This window comes from Acromyrmex echinatior, chromosome 4 (assembly GCF_024713525.1).
Source record: "Acromyrmex echinatior isolate Ae372 chromosome 4, ASM2471352v2, whole genome shotgun sequence".
Taxonomy (NCBI): domain Eukaryota; kingdom Metazoa; phylum Arthropoda; class Insecta; order Hymenoptera; family Formicidae; genus Acromyrmex; species Acromyrmex echinatior.
In genome coordinates, this window is record NC_141855.1 from 14,054,087 (window position 1) to 14,073,724 (window position 19,638).

The 19,638-nt window shown below is 30.4% G+C and overlaps 5 protein-coding genes and 1 long non-coding RNA gene across 27 annotated transcripts in view; 1 reads left to right on the top strand and 5 right to left on the bottom strand.

Moving 5' to 3' along the window:
- Positions 1 to 19,638, top strand: part of LOC147909995 (uncharacterized) — a 200,825-nt gene that overhangs the window by 84,107 nt on the left and 97,080 nt on the right. For 4 of the 14 annotated variants that reach the window (XR_015544933.1, XR_015544934.1, XR_015544931.1 and 1 more), the window contains one exon: positions 18,262 to 18,456. The exons of 7 other annotated variants lie outside the window; for them this stretch is intronic. This is a non-coding gene — a long non-coding RNA (uncharacterized LOC147909995). Of the gene's footprint in view, positions 1 to 15,449; positions 15,541 to 15,562; positions 15,836 to 18,261; positions 18,457 to 19,638 lie in introns of those variants that run through there. 3 more of the 14 variants (XR_015544932.1, XR_015544936.1, XR_015544930.1) reach the window with 3 other exon arrangements.
- On the bottom strand, positions 1,261 to 4,799 carry LOC105146556 (odorant receptor 13a). Of its 2 annotated transcripts, none has more exons than XM_087405712.1 (6): positions 4,661 to 4,799; positions 2,577 to 4,523; positions 2,204 to 2,303; positions 1,868 to 1,978; positions 1,505 to 1,660; positions 1,261 to 1,424 (listed from the first exon to the last, which is right to left on the bottom strand). In XM_087405712.1, exons 2-6 carry the CDS (start codon positions 3,371 to 3,373, stop codon positions 1,374 to 1,376), a joined length of 1,215 nt encoding a protein of 404 aa, XP_087261838.1. In that variant the 5' UTR covers positions 3,374 to 4,523; positions 4,661 to 4,799; the 3' UTR covers positions 1,261 to 1,373. The 2 variants fall into 2 exon arrangements, with proteins under 2 accessions (XP_087261838.1, XP_087261837.1); XM_087405711.1 differs by having other exon boundaries at positions 2,204 to 2,312.
- Positions 4,811 to 8,644, bottom strand: LOC147909999 (odorant receptor 13a-like). 3 transcript variants are annotated; one of them, XM_087405717.1, is made up of 5 exons: positions 6,857 to 8,643; positions 6,491 to 6,599; positions 6,164 to 6,274; positions 5,428 to 5,583; positions 4,811 to 5,344 (listed from the first exon to the last, which is right to left on the bottom strand). In XM_087405717.1, the coding sequence occupies exons 1-5, from the start codon at positions 7,651 to 7,653 to the stop codon at positions 5,294 to 5,296; spliced, it is 1,224 nt and encodes a 407-aa protein (XP_087261843.1). In that variant the 5' UTR covers positions 7,654 to 8,643; the 3' UTR covers positions 4,811 to 5,293. The 3 variants fall into 3 exon arrangements, with proteins under 3 accessions (XP_087261843.1, XP_087261844.1, XP_087261845.1); XM_087405718.1 differs by having other exon boundaries at positions 6,491 to 6,590; positions 6,857 to 8,641; XM_087405719.1 differs by lacking the exon at positions 4,811 to 5,344 and having other exon boundaries at positions 5,444 to 5,627; positions 6,857 to 8,644.
- On the bottom strand, positions 9,509 to 12,406 carry LOC105146555 (odorant receptor 13a-like). 4 transcript variants are annotated; one of them, XM_087405725.1, is made up of 5 exons: positions 11,599 to 12,406; positions 11,192 to 11,300; positions 10,853 to 10,963; positions 10,111 to 10,266; positions 9,509 to 9,544 (listed from the first exon to the last, which is right to left on the bottom strand). In XM_087405725.1, exons 1-5 carry the CDS (start codon positions 12,390 to 12,392, stop codon positions 9,524 to 9,526), a joined length of 1,191 nt encoding a protein of 396 aa, XP_087261851.1. In that variant the 5' UTR covers positions 12,393 to 12,406; the 3' UTR covers positions 9,509 to 9,523. The 4 variants fall into 4 exon arrangements, with proteins under 4 accessions (XP_087261851.1, XP_087261853.1, XP_087261849.1 ...); XM_087405727.1 differs by lacking the exon at positions 9,509 to 9,544 and adding an exon at positions 9,568 to 9,585; XM_087405723.1 differs by lacking the exon at positions 9,509 to 9,544 and adding an exon at positions 9,643 to 10,021.
- LOC105146554 (odorant receptor 13a-like) lies at positions 13,140 to 15,066 on the bottom strand. 2 transcript variants are annotated; one of them, XM_087405728.1, is made up of 5 exons: positions 14,265 to 15,066; positions 13,945 to 14,044; positions 13,674 to 13,784; positions 13,373 to 13,528; positions 13,140 to 13,246 (listed from the first exon to the last, which is right to left on the bottom strand). In XM_087405728.1, exons 1-5 carry the CDS (start codon positions 15,062 to 15,064, stop codon positions 13,193 to 13,195), a joined length of 1,221 nt encoding a protein of 406 aa, XP_087261854.1. In that variant the 5' UTR covers positions 15,065 to 15,066; the 3' UTR covers positions 13,140 to 13,192. The 2 variants fall into 2 exon arrangements, with proteins under 2 accessions (XP_087261854.1, XP_011055197.1); XM_011056895.2 differs by lacking the exon at positions 13,140 to 13,246 and having other exon boundaries at positions 13,401 to 13,618.
- Positions 15,939 to 19,585, bottom strand: LOC105148415 (4-vinylanisole receptor-like). 2 transcript variants are annotated; one of them, XM_087405685.1, is made up of 5 exons: positions 18,766 to 19,585; positions 18,576 to 18,675; positions 18,338 to 18,448; positions 16,931 to 17,086; positions 15,939 to 16,109 (listed from the first exon to the last, which is right to left on the bottom strand). In XM_087405685.1, the coding sequence occupies exons 1-5, from the start codon at positions 19,578 to 19,580 to the stop codon at positions 16,056 to 16,058; spliced, it is 1,236 nt and encodes a 411-aa protein (XP_087261811.1). In that variant the 5' UTR covers positions 19,581 to 19,585; the 3' UTR covers positions 15,939 to 16,055. The 2 variants fall into 2 exon arrangements, with proteins under 2 accessions (XP_087261811.1, XP_087261812.1); XM_087405686.1 differs by lacking the exon at positions 18,338 to 18,448.

Below are 19,638 nucleotides of genomic sequence, written 5' to 3' on the forward strand. Positions count from 1 at the left end.
TATTACAATAAATGTTCGCCATTTTAATCTGGATGCTTAATCCTGTAATTTTCATGGAAAGTTTACTTGAACTTCCTCTAATTCTTGGGTCGTTATTTCGCGAAAAATATTTTTTATTTTTTCTTTCATGTTTTCCGAAATGGTAGAACGTTGAAAATAAGGTAGCTCACTCTTCGCCAAAGATAATAATTCAGACATGTTGTATTGGATGATCTCACAGGGAATAACGAAGGATCACCTCTTATTCCATCCATCCATTTATTTGGGAACATTCTTTTGAGCTCTCGCTTTGTATTAATACCGAAGGAGGATTGTGCATCATCTAACTGAAGCCACATTCGATCCCTATCGGAATATCTTTCACTAAATTTGGAAAATCATTTTATAAGAGAAACGAATAAACTTCTCGATTGTTAGAAATTCCTTAAAAAAGAATGGCCTAATTAATCGAACACCAATCATTTTTGCCCAAACGTTAATACTTTACTAATGTTGATCCACAGTTCTCATTCAGTGGATTGACTTCGCTCCAATAATGCAAATTGTGCCTATTAATGGTTTCATCTTTTTAAATGTTTCTTCATCTGACCACAACAAAATCGTAAAAAGTTAAAATTTTTTATAATTTATTTGAGCTCATTTACAGAACTAGATCCTTATGTTAAAATCAATCTGTGAAAGTTCTTGGAGTACAATATACGATATGAATGTTTTTTTTTAGTATGTATGATACTGAAGATTGGCTAATATTTCTATCACAGCTGTCTGACTTATTTTGGCTCATATCCTAGTAATAGTTGAATTTTCGAAAAGGTACTCTAATGCAAAGTTATTCAGCTCGTTGAGCATTGATAGAACGAGTAAAAAATACTTATTCCTTTCAAAAAAATTTTTTTATTAGTGGTATGAAAACCCAGGACATTTAAGATTACTCGAAGTCATCAAAGTATCCCTCTACTTATCTGATAATTTTGATAGTAGATGTCTTCTACCTATCTCTAACCGTTTTCGAGAAAAACGTAGCGAACTTTTAATCAGATTCACTTTATATATGATACATAAATGAAAATTATGTTTGCAAACTTTGTCATAATTGATGGAAAATCGCAAATATTTCAATCGTATTTTTAATATGGCATATTGCAACCGATGCGACTTTATTAAATTAATAAGTATAAAACATTTTTATAAAATTTTGATTTGGACTATGTTTATTTAATGTATTGATATGTGTATTTAATTAGTTGTATCAAACACGTATACATTATTTTGAAATATATTTAATGTAATTATAAATTTTTTTTTCAAAGGAATTACTGAATATTATTTTATTCATTGATATGAAGCAGGATTAAAAAATCCTCTTGCATGGTTCAAACGAATGTTCGGAGCATGTTTAGATATGCAATCGAAGTTTTCAGTACCTGTTAATGTATGAAAAATGTGCTTAAAAATTTTTTTATTGTATTTTTTCACCTTCGAAATGATGACAAATAGTACTTACAGAGCCAAAACTTGAGAACGAAAGATTAATTATTTTTCCTGCAGTAATTTTTATCGGATGATGTGATATGCTGATCATTAAAATAAGATCGAGTGCAATTTTTCCTGGTAAATGGTACCACTCGATTTTATATGAAGCAAATCCAACTTTGCTGCACTAAGTATTTAATTTATATATACGTTAATTTATATATATATATATATATATATATATATATATATATTATGTGTGTTACGCATTTTTTATTACTATTAGAGATATATATTATTATTTTTATGATGTATATTGCAATATTCAAATGTTTTAAGATTTAATATAATTTAATTTGTTATTAAATATTATTAAAAATTTCAGTATAAACACCTGATTTGTTAATTGTTCGCCAATGTAGCAAAGCGTAAAAATGTTGAAAACAAACGATATTAATAGAAAAAAATATGTTATAATTGCTATACCGTCATTGTTATTCCATTCCTGTGAGATTGAAGTAATATTAAATCATTAATTACATTTTTTTATTGAATTAAAAACATTTGTGTTTACACTTTCAAATTTTATTTCTTTAAAGAATAATGCGTATATAAAAAATGTCAAATATTCATATATTTAATGAAAAATTTGATATGAAAGTGTGAGTTGAATCAACTTTTTATTTCAACTTTCACATCACAATTATTTTTGAAATTTTTTACACATTACCATGATGCAGTAATATTCCAACAGGCATATAGTTAACGTTGCTCCCACTATTTCAACTAGACATATTTCGCGTAAAATATTATCAATACTGACTGAAAATCTGCAAAATCTTTTATAGTACATTTTATATATTTTATTTAATAAATTAATTTCTATTTTTTACTTTCTGCAGTTAACTATTGAATACAATTAATAAAATTAAAGTTTAATTATTAATTAAATTAAATAACTATTTACAAAAGTTAACAATTTTGTTGCCTTTCTTCTACCGTAAATATTCTTTATCAAACAATTCATACAATTTTCAATTTAAATAATCAGATATAATTGACACAAACAATTTTTTCCGCATTCATGTGCATCGAGCACTCACCTCAATGACTGCATATGGTGTTTCACGATAATTGCCATACATTGCTTCATGCGATTGCTTTGTGCATTTTTCACAAAATTTTCTACGCGAACTATTACGATCCCGATTTGACCGCAAGCGTGAGCTACGAACATGGCTGCCAAGCAACACACTGCCGTGGTGACGTTGAACAGGACGATACCGGAACACCATTGTGCGCAAAATACAAATACATATACCGGAGTAAAATGCAAATCAAAAATAATATCGAACCCAGGGCAAGGTATTGGTTTAACAGTGACATTCTGTTTGTCGATTGTGGTATGCGTCAGAAACGGCATTATGGACTGAAAGCACACGCCTCCGCAATACATGAACATTATACAAATCTTGGATAACATGTGGCTTTTTGCCACATTTTTAATCATAATTTTTCGATAATTCTGTTGCTGGACAGCACGCCAATCGGTACTTAATACGTGAATGCATTGCCGTATGCTTTTATAATGAATCACCAGGAAAAAATATTTTAGCGTCGAGATTAACACGTAGCTTAGCGGACCTAGCATTTTGATTTTGTCGTTTATAGTCGTTTGATCTGATAATGTAAAAATGGCCATGGGAATTAAAAGAAAACTGAGCGCGGACCAGCATAACGCGAATGATATCGTCGCTATTATCTTCTCGATCGTTGTAGTATTTGAATAAACCAACGGCCAGATTCCGAGAATTCGTAGTATCCATCTGTTCCATACTAGTGCGTTGATTATATCTCTCTCACTATTCACATTCGACCAGGGGATGTTAAGTTTAGCCATACTGTCATTACGATGGCGCAAAGGCGACTGGTGTGCTTTATCGGTAGCGTAATGGTAAAAAATTGCGCATGACAGTTGCAAGTTGTTTTCAACATTGTAAGGATAGGAAAGGGGGAAAGTAGCTTGCGTGCGCTTGAACAATCAATTTTGTCGAGGGGAATATTGTTCATCATAGTTATATTACTACCTGAACGGATAGATTTTCTGCAGCATGTAAAATTGTCCTATTTCCGTGTAGTTTTTGTTGTACGTGTTATTGATTTTTTTAATTAAATAATGTGATATATATGATGATAATTTAAAATGGATACACGTTATTATTTTATATGATGTATGCAAGATAACAACATGTATATTGTTACCTTAGATTAGAATATATTTATTTAGCGTAATGTATAAATCTTTTTAATGAAGAGGTTAATAAATCTTATTTTGTTAGTTGATGTGGGAAGCAGTATTAAAAAGAAATATATAATTACTGGTGAAAAAATTTCTACTAAGCATATTGCGAATGTCGTTTCCATTATCTTGAATAGACGTAACTATATATTAGGTGTTGGAATTAATTCGTAGCGTTTTACAAGTGATGGGAAGTACTTTCATTAATGTATTTTTTAATGCTCATGTGAAATAAATAACATTCTTTCATTAAAAACGCTACGAATTAATTCCAACACCTAATAATAACGCAAAGTATATCGATACTAACTGAAAATCTACCAAGTACGAAATGACATTGGTTAAATATTTTTAACGAAATAGACGAAAACATAATTTTTTTAACAGATAATATTTCGAATAATGTTAATTTTTTATATAAAGAGATTTTGATAAAGAGATTCGCAGTTTTTTCGTGTAGATATTATTGAAACATAGGTTTACTGATATTAAAATGAAGGCGCAGGTAGTAAAACAAGATACTTACCCTAATGTTCGCACGTGATGCACGATAATCGCCATGCATTTCTCAAACTTTGTATGATTGCATTTGTTCTTCAAAAAATTTTCCATGCATGCTATCACAATGTTGATGTCTGGCCATACGCATCAGCGATGAGCATGACCTTTAAGCAGCATGCCGATGTAGTCATGTTGAATATGCAATACAGATGAAATATTGGGATGAAAAGGCGAATATGAAAGGATTACACTGAAATTGAAAAATGCTGTATTTGCATATCTTCTTTAAGTTGTAATGAAATCGACAGAGGTTTTCTTGCGTAAATTTAAAAATACAATATTATCATCGTGGGAGACCATTTTTTAATTGCCTGGTAATTTACTCACCAGATTTGAAGTTCGATGACAATTCAAACAGATAAAAACTATATTAATCATTTCACATTTTTATATAAGTTAAACGCCGATTAACATCGGTTTTTCCTTGCAGAAATGCGATTTCAGGATAAATTTTCTGTCGTGCCTTCATTTCTTTAAATATTGCAAATATATTACAGTGAAACACGAGATATATAAAAATTTATTGTCAATATGAAATCAAAAGTACATTTGAAAAACAGGTGTGTAGATGTCATTACTGAAAAATTAATTTTTTTTCTATTTTGTCTTAAATTCAGATGCGTTTAGGAATATATACGATAAATGTATAAATGAAGATTATGTTTGCAAACATCATCATAGTTGGAAAATTACAAATATTTCGATCGCATTTTTAATGACACATTGTAATAGATGCGGCTTCGTTAAATGATAAGCGGAAAATATTTTTATAAAATTTTCGGATTAAGTTTGTTTATTTAATGTATTGATATGTGCATTTAAATGATTTTATCAAATGTATACATAATTATCTTGAAATATATTCATTTAATATAATTATAAATTTTTTCAGTAAAGGACTTACTGAATATTATTTTATTTATTGATATGAAGCAGGAATAAAAAATTCTCTTGCATGGATCAAATGAAATTTCGGAGCATATTTAGATATGCAATCGAAGTTTTTAGTACCTGTTAATGTATGAAATACGTGCTTAAAAAATTTTTATTATTGTGCTTTTTCACCTTCGAGTGATGACAGAATTTGTACTTACAGAACCAAAACTTGAGAACGAAAGATTGATTATTTTTCCTGCAGTAATTTTTATCGGATGTTGTGATATACTGATTATTAACGTGAGATCGAGTGCAATTTTTTCTGGTAAATGGTACCACTCGATTTTATATGAAGCAAATCCAACTTTGCTGAACTAAGTATATAATTTATACGTTACTTTATATATACATATGTTATCTGTGTATGTCAGGTAAATTTTTATTATTATTAGAGATATTATAAATTTTTATGATATACAGAGTTTATCTGAAACGCTCATTAATTATATAGTGCTATTGTCAATAAAAACTGAACCAAAAGTCCTGTACAATTTTACAATTTTTGCAATATTTTTTTTAGTTACGTAAGGAACAAAATGTTTAAAATCGATGTATAAGAAAATTTTAAGATATCTTTAAGAGTTCTTTACAAAATATTTTCAAAATATTTTAAAAAGAACACTGAAATATATCTCAAAATTGTTTTGTGTAGCGATTTTTTATCCGTTTGTTCTGCAATCTTTAGAAATAAATATCTCGTTAATTATTGTGAACATTGTAAAATGATACAGGATTTTTCGTCTTATAATTAGTTTTTTATTAGAAATAGCACTGCATGATTAGTGGGCATTATTTGAGATACACCCTGTACATTGCGACATTAAAAAATATTTTAGCATTTAATATAATTTAATTAATTTATTAAAAATTAATTAAAAATTTAAATATAAACACCTGATTCGTTAATTGTTCGCCAATGTAGCAAAGCGTGAAAACGTTGAAAACAAACGATATTAATAGAAAGAAATATGTTAAAATTGCTATATTGTCATTGTTATTCCATTCCTGTGAGATTTAGGTAAATCATTAATTTTATTTTTTGATTAAATTAAGAACATATTTCCTCACACCATAAAATTTTATTTCTTTAAAAAATAAGAAATAATGCATTCATAAAATATGTCAAATATCCATACATTTAATGAAAAAATTGATATAAAATGTGAGTTGAATCATTTATTTTAACTTCCACAATTATTTTTGAAATTTTTCACACATTACCATGATGCAGTAATATTCCAACAGGCATATAGTTAACGTTGAGCCTACTATTTCAACCAGACATATTTCGCGTAAAATATTATCGATACTGACTGAAAATCTGCAAAATCTTGTATTGTACCTTTTATATATTTCATTTAATAATTTAATTTATATTTTCTACTTTCTCCGGTAAACTATTGAGTACAGTTAATAAAATTTAATTATTATTTATGAAGTAAATATTTCTATATTTATAAAAGTTAAAAATTTTGTTTACTTTTCTTCTGCTGTAATTATTCTTTATCAAGCAATTCATATAATTTTTAATTTAAATAATCGGATATAATTGATACATTTTCGCAATGATCTGCATAAAGTACTCACCTCAATGACTGTATATGGTGTTTTACGATAATTGCCATACGTTGCTTCATGCGATTGCTTTGTGCATTTTTTATAAAATTTTCTACGCGAGTCATCACGATCTCGATTTGACCACAAGCGTGAGCTACGAACATGGCTGCTAAGCAACACACTGCCGTGGTGACGTTGAACAGGACGATACCGGAAAACCATTGTGCACAAAATACAAATACATAGGCCGGCGTAAAATGCATGTCGAAAATAATATCGAAACCGGGGTAAGGTATAGGTTTAACAGTGACATTCTGCTCATCGATTGTGGTTTGCGTCAGAAATGGCATTACGGTATGAAAACACAAGCCTCCGCAATACATGAACATTATAGAAAATTTAGATAGCACATGACTTTTTGCCACATTTTTAATCATAATTTTTCGATAATTCTGCTGATGGACTGCTCGCCAATCGGTACTTAGCACGTTAATGCATTGCCGTATGCTCTTACGATGAATTACCAGGAAAAAATATTTTAACGTCGAGATTAACACGTAGCTTAGCGGACCTAGCATTTTGATTTTGTCGTTTATAGTTGTTCGTTCTGACACTGTAAAAATGACCATGGGAATTAGAAGAAAACTAAGCGCGGACCAGCATAACGCGAATGATATCGTCGCTAATATCTTTTCGATCGTTGTAGTATTCGAATAAACCAATGGCCAGATTCCGAGAATTCGTAGTATCCATTGGTTCCATATTAGTGCGTTGATTATATCCCTTTCACTATTCACATTCGACCAGGGGATGTTAAGCTTAGCCATACTGTCGTCACGATGGCGCGAAGGCAACTGGTGTGCTTTGTCGGTAGCGTGATGGGAAAAAATTGCGCATGTCAGTCGCAGATGCTTTCAACATTATAAGGATAGGAAAGGGGAAAAGTAGCTTGCATGTGCTTGGACAATCAATTCTGTCGAGGGGAATATTGGTCATAGTTATATTACTACTTGAGCAGATGGATTTTCTGCAGCATGTAAAATTGTGTAATATTTCCGTATAATTTTTCACTGTATATTTAATTAATTTTTTAAATTAAATTATAAAAATTCTATAGACTAATGAATTAAATTAATAACGAAAAAAAGCTTTGAAGAAAGAAGCCGATGCAATCATGTTTTATGGTATAAAATAATTGAACACATTTTGATTTTTATTTTCTTCAGTAAATATATTTATGATTAAAATATTTGTTTCTCGTAATTTGAACTGTGAATAATGTGTATCTGTTAAGTCAATTCACATCCATATGTCAATGCCCATTAAATTATTAAGTTTAATGGATGTTTGAGTATTGGCATATCGTGCGATGTTGACAACTCGCTTATCATGGATCTGCACTGAAGAGGATTCAAATCAAGGATCGAAACACCTTCACTTTATTATTTTATACAATAAAACGTGATTGCAACAACATCCAGTATCGGCTTCAAAGGCTTCTTTACTTTAGTTTTTGATTTTTTAATTAAATAATATGATATGATTTAGGATGAATATACATTATTATCTTATATAATGTACGTAAGATAACAACATGTATATTATTATCTTAGATTAGAATATATTTATTTAACGTAATATATAATATTTTCAATGAATAGGTTAATAAATCTTATTTTGTTGGTTTATACGGAAAGCAATATTAAAAAGAAATATATAATTACTATTATCAAGAAATTTCTACCAAGCATATTACGAACGTCGTTCACATTATCTTGAATAGACGTAACTATATAATAGTATCAAGTATATAGATGCTAACTGAAAGATCTACCAGGTATGAACTGACATTTGTCAAACATTTTTAACGAAATAGACGAAAACGTAATTCTTTAACAGATGATAACAATTTGAATAATGTTAATGTTTTATATTGAGTCATTTAAAAAGTATCCGCGGTTTTTTCATTCAAAAATTGAACAAAAAACCGCGGATACTTTTTAAATGACCTAATATTTAATAAACTTTTGTTAAAGAGATTCATAGACTTTCTCGCGCAGAGTATTATATTGAAACGTACAGGTAGTTTTACAGATATTAAAATGCAGGTAGCAAGATAAGATACTTACCTCATATTCGCACGATAATTGTCATGCATTTCTCAAACTTGTATGATTGTATTTTTTCTTGAAAAAATTTTTCACAATGTGTTATCACAATGTTGATCTGGCCACATGCATGAGAGATAAGTATGACCGCTAAACAGTATGCCCACGTAGTGATGTTGATCTGACAATACTGATGAAATATCGAAGAGAAAAGGTGAACATGAAAGAATTACACTGAAATTAAAAAATTGTATCTGCATATCTTCTTCGAGTTATAATGAAATCGACAGAGATACAAATGATTTTCTTATGTAAACGAAATTTAAGAATATAATATTATGGTTGTGCGTAGACCGTTTTTTAACTCCTAGGTATTTTCTTACCAGGTTTGAAATTTGACGAAATAACGGTTAAACGGGTAAAAATGTACTATATTAATTATTTTAGTTTTTTTTTTTAAGTTGAACGCCGATTCACATCAGTCTCTCTTTGCAGAAATGCGATTTCAAGATAAGTTCTCTGTCATATTTTCACTTCTTCAAATAATGCAAATATTAAAATGAAACACGAGAGACGTAAAGATTCTTTGTTAATATGAAATAAAAAGTACCTACATTGAAAAAACAGGCGTGTAGATGTTTTTTTTCATCACTGAAAAATTAATTTTTTATTTATTTTGTTTCAAATTGAGGTGCGTTTAGAAATATATATAAATGAAGATTATATTTGCAAACATCATCATAGTTGATGAAAAATTGCAAATATTTCGATCGCATTTTTGATGATACATTATAATTGATGCGGCTTTCCTAAATGATAAGCGTAAAACATTTTTATAAAATTTTGATTCGGATTAAGTTTGTTTATTTAATGCATTAATATGTGCATTTAATTGGATATATCAAACACGTATACATTATTATCTTGGAATTATATATTCATTTAATGTAATAATAAATTTTTTTAGTAAAGGAATTACTGAATATTATTTTATTCATTGATATGAAGCAGGATTAAAAAAATTCTCTCGCATGGATCAAACTAAAGTTCGGAGCATGTTTAGATATGCAATCGAAGTTTTCAGTACCTGTTAATATATGAAATATTATATATGTTTAAAAAAAATTTTTATTATTGTGTTTTTTTACTTTTGAAGTGATGACAAATTGTACTTACAGAGCAAAAACTTGAGAACGAAAGAATAATTATTTTTCCTGCAGTAATTTTTATCGGCTGCTGTGATATGCTGTTTATTAATGTGAGATCGAGTGCAGTTTTTCCTGGTAAATGGTACCACTCGATTTTATATGAAGCAAATCCAATTTTGCTGCACTAAATGTATAATTTATATATATAATACATATGTCATATATGTATGTGTGTATGTCACGCAAATTTTTATTATTATTAGAGATATATGTTATAAATTTTTATGATATACTAAGTGTGTCTGAAATGACGCCCGGTAATAATCATATAGTGCTATTCTTAATAAAAAACTGAGTCAACAAGTCCTGTAACATTTTGCAATTTTCGCAATATTTTTTTTAGTTATGCAAAATGTTTAAAATCGTCGTATAAGACAACTTTAAGGTATATTTATGAGTTCTTTACGAAACATTTTCAAAATATTTTACAAAGAACATTGATAGATATCTTAAAATTGTCTTATACATCGATTTTAATTGTTTATTCGGCAACATTAAAGAATAAATATCACATTAAAGAATAAATATCACATTAATTATTGCGAAAATTGCAAAATGGTGAAGTACTTTTCGTCTTACAATTAGGAACAGCAGTGTATGAGTGTATTAGTGTGCGTTATTTTAGATACATCCTGTATATTGCAATATTAAACACTGGTTTAAAATTTAATATAATTTAATTCATTATTAAAAAATTTACGTATAAACACCTGATTTGTTAATTGTTCGCCAATGTAGCAAAACGTGAAAATGTTGAAAACAAACGATATTAATAGAATAAAATATGTTAAAATCGCTATACCGTCATTGTTATTCCATTCCTGAGAGATGATAATAAATCATTAGTTTTATTTTTTTATTAAATTAAAAACATATGTGTTTACACTTTGAAATTTTATTTCTTTCAAAAATAGGAAATAATACTTTATAAAATATGTCAAATGTATGTAAAATATATTTAATGATAAAAATTTAATATCGAAGTGTTAGTTGAATCATTTATTTCAACTTCCACATCGCAATTATTGTTGAAATTTTTTACACATTACCATGATGCAGTAATATTCCAGCAAACATATATTTAACGTTGCTCCCACTATTTCAACCAGACATATCTCGCGTAAAATATTATCAATACTGACTGAAAATCTGCAAAATCTTTTATTATACATTTTATATATTTTATTTAATAATTTAATTTCTATTTTTTATCTTCTGCGATGAACTATTGAGTACAGTTAGTAACATTCACAAGCTTAATAATTAATTAAATTTAATTATATTATTTATAAAGTTAATATTTTTATATTTATATAAATTGAAAATTTTTTTGTTTTTCCTTCTTCTGTAAATATTTCTTTATCTGCAATTCCCATAATTTTCAATTTAAATAATCGGCACAGAATATAATTGACACAGAATTTTTTCCGCAACGATGTGCATCACAAGCACTCACCTCAATGACTGTATGTGGTGTTTCACAATAATTGCCATATGTTCCTTCATGCAACTATTTTTTACATTTTTTACAAGATTTTCTATGCGAGCCATCACAATCTCGATTTGACCGCAAGCGTGAGCTACGAACATGGCTGCCAAGCAACACACTGCCGTGGTGATGTTAAACAATACCGTACCGGAAAACCATTGTGCGCAAAATACAAATACATAGGCCGGCGTAAAATGCAAGTCGAAAATAATATCGAAACCAGGATAAGGTATTGGTTTAATAGTAACATTTTGCTCGTCGATTGTGGTGTGCGTCAGAAACGGCATTATGGTATGAAAAGACAAGCCTCCGCAATACATGAATATTGTACAAAACTTGGATAGTACATGGCTTTTTGTCACGTTTTTATTCATAATTTTTCGATAATTCTGGTGGACTGCACGCCAATCGGTACTTAGCACGTTAATGCATTGCCGTATGCTTTTACGATGAATCACTAGTAAAAAATATTTTAGCGTCGCGATTATTACGTAGCTTAGCGGACCTAGCAATTTGATTTTTTCGTATATAGTTGTTCGTTCTGACAGCGTAAAAATGGTCAGAGGAATTAGAAGAAAACTGAGCGCGGACCAACATAACGCGAATAATATCGTCGCTAATATCTTCTCGATCGTTGTAGTATTGGAATAAACCAATGGCCAGATTCCAAGAATTCGCAGTATCCATCGAGTCCATATTATTGCGTTGATTATATCTCTTTCACTATTCATATTCGACCGGGGGACGTTAAGCTTAGCCATACTGTCGTCACGGTGGCGCGAAGGCGACTGATGGTGTACTTTATCGGTAGCGTGATGGTAAAAAATTGCGCATGACAATCACAGGTTCTTTCGATAAAGTGTGGTAGCAAAAGGGAGATGTACTTGAATAATCAATTTTGTCGAGGGGAATATTACTTTGTCATAGTTGTATTTCTACCTGCACGGAGAGTTTGCCTGTAGTAATAAGACTGATTATTTCCGTATATTTTACTATTGTATGTGATTAATTAAATCTTTTTTTAAGTAAACAATTATGTATGGAGTCATTTAGAGAATTGAAAATTTTGAATGTTACATCTTGATAATAAAATTTTTAAAGATATTGTTTTATATACAGGTTATTCGGAAATTCAAGCGACAAGTTTTTGTTCTCATAGAACATTAAGAATTTTTTCAGAATTTTTTATCAACTTTTTAGTATTGCATTTTATTATTTTTACCAATTTGAGAAAATACAGTAAAAAATTTTGAAAAAATTCTGAAGAAATTCTGAAGAATTTTATGAAAAAAGAATAAACAATTTTTATCTGTTGTATATAGGAAATATATATACATAAATATTTATATTACCTGATCTTATTTTTTTAAAATATGCAAGTAAAATAACCATAATATGAATTTTACTTCTTGTGAATTTTAAAATCAATATTAATTTTTCATAAATGTCATTTTTGCATTAAATAATTTATTTAATATGCATCTTTATCTTAAAAATATGATTAAATATTGTTTCTTTTTGCACCGAGGATATCAAAATGATTGCATATCATTTCATGTATCTACCGAATGGCAGTTCGAAGTAAGTTTAAATACGCAACCGATGTTTTTAAAACCTATAAAAGTAGTTCATGAGCTATTATTGAAATCTACTTTCTTAAAATTATAAATTTATTTAGATTTAATCATTTTTTTTTTAATTTAATATTTTTCTTTTAAACATGAAAATGAATTATACTTACATTTCCAAAATTTGCAAAAGAGAGACTTAATAACCTTCCAGCAGTAATTTGTACCGGATGTCCAGACATATTAATCATCAGCATTAAATCAAGAGCGACTTTTCCCGGTAAATTATACCATTCAATTGTATATGTAGTATTCCCGACTTTGCTGCACTGTGTATCCAATTTTGTATATTTGCGAATTACGTATATACATATCAGTTGAGTATATTATTTAAATACAGAATTGGCCGAAATTAAATTCTGCGAAATCACATGGTAATTAATTTAGTTCGACATAAAATTTATATATAAGCACCTGTTCCGTTAATAGTTCGCCGATGTAACAAAATATAAAGATGTTGAAGACAAATGAAACAAATAGAAAAAAGTACGTGAAGATTGCTATACCGTCACTATTGTTCCACTCCTGCGAATGGAATATCGATTTCGTATATTTTATTGGGAAATGTGAACTAGGCAATGTATTAATTAAATGTAATTATTATTGAATATAATTATGATTACTTAAATATTACGATTACTTGAATATAATTATGATATTTGGAATGTTTGAAATATTTTGTTACCGTTATCAGGGAATATTCTACCAAGCACATTATCAATGTCGTTCCCACTATTTCGACTAGACATAACTCACGCAAGGTATCTTCGATGCCAGCTGAAAATCTACAAAGTTATGATCGAGCATTCGTTTTATTTTTAACAAAATGGACGGAAACATAATTCTTTTATCAGATATTATTTTGAATAATGTTAATTTTAAATAATGTTAATACTTAAATTTTTATTTAAAAAATTCGCAGAATATTATCGCGGAGACATTATTGAGACGTGTGGATAATTTTACAGGTAATAAGATGCAGGTAGAGCAAGACAAGATACTTACCTTAATGTTCTCACGTGATGCTGTACGATAATCGCCATGTATTTCTCAAACTTGGTATGATCGTGTTCTCCCTTGAAAAGATGCTCCACACGTGCAATCACAATGTCGATCTGGCCACACGCGTGAGCGACGAACATGGCTGCTAAGCAGCACACTGACGTGGTGATGTTAAACATAACAATACCGATAAAACATTGAAGAGAAAAGGCAAACACATAAACTGGCATTAGTTGCAAATCGAAAACAATATCGAAGCCGAGATAAGCCATCGGTCGGACGGTGATATTCTGTTCGTTTGCGTCCGATGTTTGCGATAGAAATGGCATTACTGTATTGTAAGACAAGCCACCGCAATACATGAATACTATACAAAATTTGGACAACAAGTGGCCCTTCTCCGCGTCCCTCATCATGATTTCTCGATGATATTTTTCTTGAACCATACGCCAATCTGTACTGAGAATCTGAACGCATCGTCGAATACTCTTATGACGTATCACTAGGAAAAGATACTTCACCATGGAAAAGAATACGTAACCCAGTGGACCCAACATCTTCATTTTCTCACCCATGATACTTCGGTCCGTAAAGGTATATATGCTCGTAAGTACCAGGAATAAACCGAGTACAATCCAACACGATGCAAACGAGAACGTTGCCAGGATCTTTTCGATCATTGTGGTGTCCGAGTATATCAGTGGCCAGATTCCAAGAACCCGCAATAACCATCGGTTCCATATCAGAATATCGATTACATCCTGCTCATGATTTGCATTGGGCCATGTCGGGATTTTGCCCATATTGCTGTGTCGAAGGTGCGCGAGCGACTGGCTGGTACCACATCGATTGTAGAATGGTAGAAAATTTGCGCATGACCATAATAAGTACTTTCAACTTCATATTAGGGAGAACAAAAGAAGGAGAATGGTAGAAAGGGAGGAGAAGCCAGCATGGGCTTGAAAAATCGATTTTGTGGTAGAGATGTATAGTTTCAGTTGTACGTTGTCACCTGCAAAGATAACTACGTAGGAGTACAGGATTATCATTGAGATTGTGTTGAATATAAATCGTTATGTTTTTCCTCCTTTGTTTCGATGATCGTTTTTTTTATTATGATCATGTATTTGAAACCTGTCTATTTCATTTGAATCATTATAGAAGCTAGTTTTTAAGTGTCATCATGAGAACGCATTAATAATCGAATAAAGGAGGTTCAAAAATTGTATTTGAAAATAATTATTTTTTAAATATATTATATTGACGTGGATAAATATAGGTAATTTTATTATAAAACTTATTATAAAATTTTATTATAAAATTTATTATAAAAATGATTTATTATACAAAATAATATTTTTTGATATCTTGAATAGTTTTTTAAATATGACAGGGAAGGGAGGGGAGCAGAAAACGGCTTTATTTGTAAAGACTGATTTTATCCTTTAAAATTGTTCTTCCACACAACTAATATTTTCTAACTTCATTTATAGATTAACGTAACTTATACGTGTTTCATTAAAATTATATCATATTTTATCAAATCAGAATTTGCCATTTTGCGAGGTCTCCTTGTAAGTATACTTTTGCTTAAAATATAATATCGAACTTGATATAATACTTGATATAATATCAAACGAAATAAATAATTAGTAATATCTGAATTAATCGAAGATTATAATATATTATTTTATTATTAATACACATTTCCTCTGTACAATATCTATAATAAAAATAGATCTGTCTCGCAAATTTTAAATAGTAAAAGCTAGAGTAGTATATGGAATATAAATTTTATTCTGTAACCGTACGAAGTAAATTTAAATATACTACTGATGATTTGAGTACCTGAAAGTGATATGAAAGTGACATGATTCAGAATTACATAAATAAGAGAGAGTACACACGCACGCACGCACGCATGCACACACAATGTAGACTGTCAATAAAATTTTTTTTAATCGGCTACTTAGCTCGAAAGCTTCCATTTCACTGAAAGGACTTTAAATTTTTATAAACAAATATTAAGATTTAGAGGTCTCTAGTGAATGATTTTTAAATCAAAGTTTCGATTTTCCTTAATACATGTTTGATTTGGTGCAAAAATGGCTTAATCTGCAAAAATGGCTTTCAAACGAGGTACTGTATGTTTTTTTGATCGCGATGCAATAAGTTTTTTAGGAGGTCCTGGGAAAATTCTAACTGAATCTTGTTCTGGGTGAACAGACCTACAATTGGAGAGGAGTAACGACACATTTGAACGGTTAGAATCCTGCTAAAACCGATCTTAAACTCAAAACTTAATCATTTTTTCATATTAATAGGACTATATTTCTTAAGCCTATATAATGGAGCTAAATGAACTATTGATCAGCGATCAAAAAAAAAAACATACAATAATACATTTAAAATCTGGATTAACTCATTTTTGTATAAAATCAAAATATATCAAGGAAAATCGAAACTTTGATTTAAAAATCGTTTACTAGCGATCTCTAAATCTTAATATTTTTTAATAAAAATTTAGGAGTGTTCTTTTGGTATGAAATGGAAACTTTTGAGCTAAGTAAATAAAAAAAAAATTTTTTTTTACAGTCTCATACATAGATAAATTAACAATCAAGTTTGACAATTAAGCAATAATAATAATAATTGTGTGAGAAACTTACAACACCAAATGTATTCATGGATAAATCGATAAATTTGCCAGCTGTAAGTTTAGGCGGATAATGAGACATTGCGATGATTAGCACGAGTTCGAGAGCTTTATTCCCAGATAAATTATACCAATCGATTTCATAAGCAGCGGCACCAATTTTGCTGTACTGAAAATACGAAACATTAATACATAAATGCACTTATATTTTCTATTATGTGTGCAAGATTTCATAAAATACATTATTATGTATAATCTACTATATGCATATATGAAAAAACATTTGCAAATGTTTTAATTTTAATAAATATTTATTTAAGTAGTACTAACTAAACATTTATTTACAGTAAATAAATCTTTATTCAATAAAAAAATTTAATCAAATTAATAGTTCATGTATAAATAAATATATGTTTACATTTAATAAATATTTAGTTACTATTTAAACAAATATTTATTAAAATTTAGATATATAATTATAATTATTTACATTACAGAATCAATGACCTTGATCTTGACATATGTTGTCAAGATCATGACCCTTAGTGACCTTCAACAAGTTTTAACCATCGCTCTTTATTTGTTAAAAAGTTATTTGCAGTTAAAGTTAGTAATTATTTCCCTGCTTTACACATGAAAAGTGAGATAATCTAGACAGGAAGACAGGTTTGAGGTGGACCGATTAAAGGAATATGACTTTCCACGCGAAGCGAGTTTCATCCCACTTCTGCTGTCAAGGAGCGTCCGACTTTCTACGCGAAGCGAGTTCTACTTCATCTTCCTCCTGTCAAAGGGCGTCCGACTTTCCACGTAAAAAGTCCACTCTATCCCCCCCCCCCTTGCTTAAGGGCGCATGACTTTCCATACAAAGCGAAGGCCACCCAATACTAGGATGGACTTCCGCGTGGAAAGTCGTGCGTCTCTAGGCAAGGGGGAGATGAGATAGATTTCGCTGCGCGAAAATCGTGCCTTAATCGGTCTATTCCGTACTTCTCTCCCTGCCTAGAGTTATTTGACTTTTTATGTTAACTTTTTATTAAACAGGGAAATAATTATCAACTTTGACTGTTAATAACTTTTTAATGAATAACGAGCGCTAAAACTTGTTGAAGGTCACTTAGAATCATGACTTTGACAACATATATCAAGATCAAGATCATTGGAAAGATTTCCTAATGTAAATAATTACCAAATTTAGTACTTTTTTTTCATTGCATTTGAGAAATTTTTTACAAAATCATAATAATTAAATAAAGCACATTTTAAACATTCTTTGAAAAATAGATATTAATAATGAAATTTATATTCTTCCTCTTCTTTCTATTGCAATTTTTTGTATTGCAGAATTAAACCAACTCATTAGTAATACAGTAAAAGATAAGTGAAAAATATTCTTATGCTACAAATATTACGAAAATACCTGTTCCACGAGGAGCTCACCGATGTAACAAAATATCAGAACATTAAATGTGAAAGATATCAACAAGATGAAATATGTCAAGATGGCTATGGCATCGCTATTTTTCCACTCCTGAGAAGGTAAAATGTACTATCACAAAGTTCAACAAAATTGTCTATACAAACTGAATTTTGCATATAACTTTAAGAAAGATTATGTTATCGTAATGTCAATATTACATCGATATTATTTTCTTTACCGTTAGGCAATAATATTCGAGCAAACATATAGTCAAGGTAGAAGTCAGCAGTTCCAGTAAACATATTTCGCGTAGCACTTCCTCCACGCTGGCCGAAAATCTAGAAGCGTGTCACGTATCTATCCAAAAATCTAGAAAATCACGCTCAATATGTATCTACTTGCACACTTTCCTCGCATTTTCCACTTACCTCAGTATTCGTACATGATGTTTCGCTATCGCGCTCAAACGTTTTTTCACGGTGGTGTCCTTGCTCCATTTCCCTTCAACCAAATCGTCCAACAATAACATTAGTATATCTATTTGCCCGCACGCGTGTGTTACAAAAATCGCTGCCAAGCTACAGGATGCCGTCGTGATGTGATACGTGATCATCGCGAATAGGCAATGAATGCAGAACACGATCTCATAAGCAGGGCTGGCTCCAGGATCGAAAAACATGTCGTAACCGGGATAAGTATGTATTCTAATCGTGTAGTTCTCGTTAATTTCCTGTCTGGAAGATAACGGCATTATTATATGGTAAGATAATCCACCGGTATAAAGGAAAATCGCACACAGCGTGGTGAGTCTGCGTCCTATCAGCACTTTCTTCAGCATTATCTCGCGAGTTTGATGCTGCACGATCCGCCAATCGTCCTCGACATGTCGAATACATCTTCCGAACGCGGTAGCACGCGCACCAAAGTAACAATATTTGATCGTGTTAGTCAGGCAGAAGCCGACCGGACCGAAAAGCTTGACTTTAATGTTGATGTCCTTCTCGCGAAATAAAGTATAAAATCCGGCAGGTATCAGGACGAAACATAGAGCGGAGAAGCACATGACGATCAATATTATCGAGATGAACTTCTCATTTAGCGACGGATGACCATAGATCGGGTGCCACATGCCAATCGGTTTTAGCACCCAGCGGCACAGCTGCATTGTGTAGCGTATGTCGTGCTTATGGTGTACATTGTACATCTTGAGCGTTCTTCCTGCAAGTTGGAATCGATCGCGCATACTGTCGCTCGCGAAGCGCAACGATGACTGAAACGCGGACGTTACGCAACGTTCCGTT

What these genes read in the sequence shown, in the direction of transcription:
- LOC105146554 (XM_087405728.1), bottom strand. Translation starts at nt 15,064, where the DNA reads ATGGGCAAAATCCCGACATGGCCCAATGCAAATCATGAGCAGGATGTA. An exon ending in GCGAACTATTAACGGAACAG is followed by an intron (nt 13,529 to 13,673) that starts GTGCTTATATAT and finishes TTGGATACACAG; the next exon opens with TGCAGCAAAGTCGGGAATAC. An exon ending in CTTTTGCAAATTTTGGAAAT is followed by an intron (nt 13,247 to 13,372) that starts GTAAGTATAATT and finishes CTACTTTTATAG; the next exon opens with GTTTTAAAAACATCGGTTGC.
- LOC105146555 (XM_087405723.1), bottom strand. Translation starts at nt 12,392, where the DNA reads ATGGCTAAGCTTAACGTCCCCCGGTCGAATATGAATAGTGAAAGAGAT. An exon ending in CACCACATACAGTCATTGAG is followed by an intron (nt 11,301 to 11,598) that starts GTGAGTGCTTGT and finishes GTATAATAAAAG; the next exon opens with ATTTTGCAGATTTTCAGTCA. An exon ending in CGTTCTCAAGTTTTTGCTCT is followed by an intron (nt 10,022 to 10,110) that starts GTAAGTACAATT and finishes ATATATTAACAG; the next exon opens with GTACTGAAAACTTCGATTGC.
- LOC105148415 (XM_087405685.1), bottom strand. Translation starts at nt 19,580, where the DNA reads ATGCGCGATCGATTCCAACTTGCAGGAAGAACGCTCAAGATGTACAAT. An exon ending in TCGAATATTATTGCCTAACG is followed by an intron (nt 18,449 to 18,575) that starts GTAAAGAAAATA and finishes TTACCTTCTCAG; the next exon opens with GAGTGGAAAAATAGCGATGC. An exon ending in GTGAGCTCCTCGTGGAACAG is followed by an intron (nt 17,087 to 18,337) that starts GTATTTTCGTAA and finishes TCGTATTTTCAG; the next exon opens with TACAGCAAAATTGGTGCCGC.
- LOC105146556 (XM_087405711.1), bottom strand. Translation starts at nt 3,373, where the DNA reads ATGGCTAAACTTAACATCCCCTGGTCGAATGTGAATAGTGAGAGAGAT. An exon ending in CACCATATGCAGTCATTGAG is followed by an intron (nt 2,313 to 2,576) that starts GTGAGTGCTCGA and finishes GTACTATAAAAG; the next exon opens with ATTTTGCAGATTTTCAGTCA. An exon ending in TGGAATATTACTGCATCATG is followed by an intron (nt 1,979 to 2,203) that starts GTAATGTGTAAA and finishes TCAATCTCACAG; the next exon opens with GAATGGAATAACAATGACGG.
- LOC147909999 (XM_087405717.1), bottom strand. Translation starts at nt 7,653, where the DNA reads ATGGCTAAGCTTAACATCCCCTGGTCGAATGTGAATAGTGAAAGGGAT. An exon ending in GCGAACAATTAACGAATCAG is followed by an intron (nt 5,584 to 6,163) that starts GTGTTTATATTT and finishes TTATATACTTAG; the next exon opens with TTCAGCAAAGTTGGATTTGC. An exon ending in CGTTCTCAAGTTTTGGTTCT is followed by an intron (nt 5,345 to 5,427) that starts GTAAGTACAAAT and finishes ATACATTAACAG; the next exon opens with GTACTAAAAACTTCGATTGC.